This window comes from Macrobrachium rosenbergii, chromosome 24, assembly GCF_040412425.1.
Source record: "Macrobrachium rosenbergii isolate ZJJX-2024 chromosome 24, ASM4041242v1, whole genome shotgun sequence".
NCBI classification, from domain to species: Eukaryota; Metazoa; Arthropoda; class Malacostraca; order Decapoda; family Palaemonidae; genus Macrobrachium; species Macrobrachium rosenbergii.
The window spans coordinates 3,891,918-3,897,834 of record NC_089764.1 but is presented as its reverse complement, the minus strand read 5'-3'; the positions used below and the strand labels follow the sequence as shown (position 1 = coordinate 3,897,834).

Below are 5,917 nucleotides of genomic sequence, written 5' to 3'. Positions count from 1 at the left end.
CTACAAATTTTAGATTTGCGACAAAAAAAAAAAAAAAACAAAAATAAATAAAATAAAATAAAAACATTAGTAGAAATAGAAAACAATTTTTTTTCGTGAGAGAGTTTTATATTTGGAATGATGTTATTGGGGCAAGACTGGAGCAGGATTCAGAAATAATTTCACCGACTTCGACTCCTACCTCATAGCCCTTTAGTACATCCAAGGTAATCATCGGCAGCAGTTGTAGTAGTAGCTCTGAACTATTTCATATAGATTCGACTTTAGTCATGACAAATATGTTGCTTTGTCCTCGCCATTGCAAAACTACAATTGCGCTGAAACTCTTCACCATTTTACAACAGAGAGAAAGAAAGAAACCGCCTGAAAATTAGTATAAATCAGGTAAGAAAGTATGGCTTTAATAAGTACATGATATATTGCAATATACTGCTAGCCATATATATATATATATATATATATATATATATATATATATATATATATATATATATATATATATATATATATATATATATATATATATATATATATATATATATATATATATATATATATATATATATATATATATATATATATATATATATATATATATATATATTTGTTTATTTAAATGTATTTATTTTTTTTTTTTTTCCTACATGCCATGTGAAAGAGTTGCTGATGCTATGGGGATGACTCCGAACGCTGTCCGAGTGTTGGTGAGCCGTGGAAAGAATCCTCATCCACCTGAAACACCAGCTGCATCATCAAATACGTCGCCTCTGGTCTTTGACAACTTCACCGTTGGTTCCATTAGGAGGCATGTGCACAGCATGTTTGCTGCTAAGCGATTTTTCACTATTGCCACTTTAGCGGAAGAACTTAAAATGCTAAATATCATTCCTGAAGAAACATCTGAGAAGGCAGTATGGCGAATCCTCCATAACATGGGTTTCCAGTACAAAACATCCCAGCGGAAAATGTACCTAAGGAAAGAAACTTTGGACGTCGTTTGCCGCCGAGTTGATGCTCTACGATCCCTCCAGCAACATCGTGATGAAGGAAGGGAAGTAGTGTATGTCGATGAGACGTGGTTTACGACGAGAATGCAACATAGCAAGGAGTGGGTGGACACCTCTCAATCTGTCACCAGTGCCACCTACAGCCGGCAGGTGCCACCAGGAGAAGGAGAGAGGTTTGTGGTGGTAGCAGGTGGTACAGCCAAAGGTTTTGTAGAAAATTCATTTTTATGCTTCCCTGCGAAAAATAAAACCGGCGACTACCATGCAGAAATGAATTCAGAGATATTTATTCGGTGGCTAACATCACAGCTCCTGCCCTCGCTTGAGGAGCCTTCGGTGCTGGTGCTAGACAACGCCCCATACCATGTAATTGATAGGAGATAGCCGATGCCCAACAACAGCTACAAAAAGGAGGATTTGGTTAACTGGCTCAGGTCTCGAAAATACAGTATCCAGCTCACGCAACACGCCCTGAGCTTCTAAAGATATGCAGGGCAACCGGCCGAAACCAGTTTACATTGTGGATAATATAATCCGTGAATGGGGCCATGAAGTGGTTCGCTTGCCTCCTGCCCATCCTGAGCTCAACGCCATCGAGCAGGTGTGGGGCTGTATGAAACGACAGGTGCGCTCCTCGTTGCAGCGGTTTACCCGTGCTGATCTCTTTGCCAGGCTTGAAGAGGCCAGGCTTGCTGTAACAGGGGAGACGTGGGCTGGTGCTGTCAGGAGATCAAGATATTTTGAAGATGATTACTGGCTTTCAGATAATATTCAAGACAGTATAGATCCGGTCATCATCAACATTGATGGTGACGAGGAAAACGATCTTTTCCTTGAGAGTGATGATGAGTAAAATGTATAAGTGTCCATTTCTTTTTTTTTTCATCCTCATATATCTATGCTTTCCAGCAATTGGTGATAACATTATTTTGGAAAAGCAAAGCTAATGAATACTTTGATACGAGTATATCAGCTTGGCATGTAGACAATGTCAATGGATTTCTCAAAGTAAGGTTGATTGGTTCATTAATTGAAGTCTGGTATAATTCCAGTGACAAAGTCGCAATGATATTTGTCACATACCTTTTAAGTAACAAAATAGGTACTGGTACTTATAACGTAAATAAATATATAAAACTATGGGTTTGAAATATAATAAATCTTATGTATGTAAACACACACACACACACACACACACATATATATATATATATATATATATATATATATATATATATATATATATATATATATATATATATATATATATATATATATATATATATATATATATATATATATATATATATATATATATATATATATATATATATATATATATATATATATATATATATATATATATATATATATATATATATATATATATATATATATATTATATATATATATATATATATATATATATATATATATATATATATATATATATATATATATATATAAATATATATATATATATATATATATATATATATATATATATATATATATATATATATATATATATATATATATATATATATGATTTCAAAAATTTATCAAATGGCCGATGTCAATGCCCTTTATATGAAACATCTTTTAGAAGTCTACCTTCTAAGGAATTCAAGCTACACTCTCTGGTGAAATTGATATGATAAATTATATCAAACAATGCTCTCTGTCATTTTCTTCTTGGCAATTGATGTATCAGTAACCTGTATTTGTATGGAAGAATGAGTCCTGCAATCGCTCTAACCTAAAGAAAACTATATTTCTATTGATTTACCAACACTCGCTTGAAGTGCGAAGTGTAGGGTTAGCATGGCTTCTTTCGTCTCCTGTCATAAGTCTCATTCTTGATCTTCAAAAAGTGAGTGGGTAAGATATAATAGGTTGGTCTTGTGTTTAGGTAAAGTCTAAAGTCACGAATCACATTACCAGGTATGCTGAACTTTACTGACAAAGAATTTCTTATTGCTTGAGGTAGGTCATATGACAATTATCTATGGAGTTAAACAGGCGTTTAACAATTCGGGGATGGGAGGTACAGGAAGAAACGTTATACCAACGTCACTGAGGGACGTCATCACTTTTGCGAATGTGTGGGTGGCTAAGACTGGCTTTTAGCCTCATTTTCTTAAGTAAAAAGTTAATGAAACATAATTGGCAATGCACAGTATTTCCCAAAAATTAAGCCAATGTATGAAGCGCTCCCTGCTTTGATATCATGGAAATCCATCAGTTATTTTAGGAGTTATTTAAAACAAACACTATTACACGGCCTCTGGAAACGTTAGGTAGGCTAATGAAAATAGAAGGGGAGAGAGTAAGCAAAATTAGTAGCGAATAAAAAGTTATTTCTCGAGGAAGTAAACGTAGATGGAAAGGTTAGTGAATAAATGGGTTTCAGGATAAAAGGTGAAAATGGAGCGACGAAGCGAATATCTTGAGGATTAGTTCAATACTGAAGACAGGAAAGAGCTAGAGTTAATGATAGAAGAGTTGGAAGGGTTAGGGAGCTTGGGAACGCTTTTGTAAATGGCTGTTGATGATGATCGCAGAGCAATTAAGTGTGTGAGCGTTTGTATTTGTGCATGTGTACCTTTTCCCCTTAATAGATCTCACTTCATTAGGTCTTAAGGCTTTGACCTTAAGGGTTTGAGCAAGTTTAATGAGATGGCTTTCCCCAAAATGCCTGCGGTTCACCACAGTCAACTATCTATCAGGTAATATATCATAGCCTAGGCTCACATGTGCTTATGGATATTACAGGAACTATTCCCAAGTCCTGAACCGTCTTAACTCAGTATCAACGTATTCAGAAATTATATATTATGCTCATCAATTTATCAATTCATGTTACATAACCGAATCATTTTCCTTTATATATATATATATATATATATATATATATATATATATGGTGTGTGTGTGTGTAGATAGAAAGTCAGATACTTAGATACATAGTAGAAGTAGTAGTAGTATGTTTTAGTTCGTATCATTGATGCATAATAATATTACAAAGAATAAAGTAAACCACAAGTTCTTCATTATAAAACAGCTATAACAATACAAATCTAGAGCTCAAAAAATATATTGCACTAGCAGCCCATCTTGATATATAAAATCGTCTTTGTGGCATTGAGGCAGAAGCAGAGAGGTTCCTTGTAAAAATCTTTATTACGTATACCACACGTCATTTGTATTTGGACATTTTTGTTTAATTATAAATATAAGTAGTGATTTACGTAAAACTGTAAATATTGCACCCATAAACAAGGAGATTTCATTAAAATTTTCTTCAAGCTTAATATAAATAATCAAACATTTACGAAATTTTTTAGGAACTTAATCAAATGGCTTACGTATTAGACTATGCAATAAGAACTTTTAATTGCAAAACCAGTATTTCTTATTCTTCTAATTGATACCTAAACTTTTGTATTAGGTTCCCATTGTTGATTTATCGATATGGTCTTCTTGTTAGCTAATTATCCTTTATTTCACTTCAGAAAAGAAAGGTTCTCTCTTTTAACTACAGCCTAATCTTCATTACAGTCATTCAGAACGAGTGAGTTTCGAAACTAATGACTTTTATTTTTTATCTTTTTTATTTTGCCTTTGCCTCACATTATAATAACATCTTTGTTAAAGCAACGGCAAGCAATTCTCTATTGTTTTTTATTTGGTTCACTCCCTCATTCTGCTGGCTTAGATATTTAGAAAATATTCCAAGTATAAAATACTCCAACGCTTTCCATTTCTTTTTATTTATTTACTTATTTTTTGGGGGGTGGGGGTTGGTGGTTACTCGATCTTTCCGGAAAACTCAAGGATTTATGGTAATTTATCCTGTGACAATTGCAATACTGATACCTTCCCTGATAGATCCCTCATTTGCCTAATGCCTTTTCCTATCATCTGCATTCAGAGTGAAGGCAGATGTCTCGAAATTTGTGACAGTGAATTGGTAATGTTGGTTGAAATGCACTATTTGAAACTATAAATATACGCTATTTTGTCCTTAGTACATGCGTATAGTAGTGCGTGTAACTCACTGCTCTCCTACAGACACTAAACTATCAAATGGGTCTACTAGTGAATAGAGCGCTCTCTAGCAGACATTCCTTTATAATATGAAAAAAAAAAAATAAACCTAAGAACAGAGTAGTTGTGTAACTTCGAAAGCAACTATAAGCTTTAGCCCGTGGAAGAAAAATGTATAAAAATCAGTGAAAATAGAACCTATAAAACTCCTTATCTATCAGCGTTAATGAGACTTAAAGACTCAACAAACCGTTATAAAACATTGCGTACTGGGATGAACAAGAATAAAGCTACTTCTAGTAAATTATTTATTGGATCTTTCGAAGAAATGTTTAATGCAAAATTAAATCTTCTCATTTATTGATTGGAGAGAGAGGATAGATTATGTAATTATAAAAATATCAAAAAGAACTGGATATGCGAATGAATAAAACGATGTGTAAGAATATTTACTTGATACAATGGACTTGCCTGATTACCAACTTTCCTTCCAGATGTGTTCTCATGATAAAAGAATATAGATGAAGCAACACCAATTCAAAATGGACATCGAAGAAAGAAGGATGGCTGAAAAGCGAAGGATGTTCACCTTGTCGACTTCCTAAAAATTGCACTGGGAAATCTTTCAAGGATTCATTTCACACTTGAATCAAGTTACTTTTGGTTTGTGAAGGTCAGAAATAGGTAGAATATTGGCAGCAAGTTTTGTTCAACGTTAGAAAAATCTAAAACATTCTAATGACCAGGAAGTGAGTGTGAGCTTTCTCTCGATGCTGTGCGCTAAGATTTCGAAATCATGACAGGAATACGTTTATTTGGTCTCGGTGAACTGATTTCGAAACACAGGAAGAGATTTTTGA

The 5,917-nt window shown here is 33.6% G+C and overlaps 1 protein-coding gene across 1 annotated transcript; it reads left to right on the top strand.

The window, feature by feature from the left end:
- The first annotated feature begins 644 nt into the window (after positions 1 to 644).
- Positions 645 to 1,391, top strand: LOC136851765 (uncharacterized). Its single transcript, XM_067126078.1, has one exon. The coding sequence runs from the start codon at positions 645 to 647 to the stop codon at positions 1,389 to 1,391; it is 747 nt and encodes a 248-aa protein (XP_066982179.1).
- The last annotated feature ends 4,526 nt before the right edge of the window (positions 1,392 to 5,917 follow it).

What these genes read in the sequence shown, in the direction of transcription:
- LOC136851765 (XM_067126078.1), top strand. Translation starts at nt 645, where the DNA reads ATGCCATGTGAAAGAGTTGCTGATGCTATGGGGATGACTCCGAACGCT.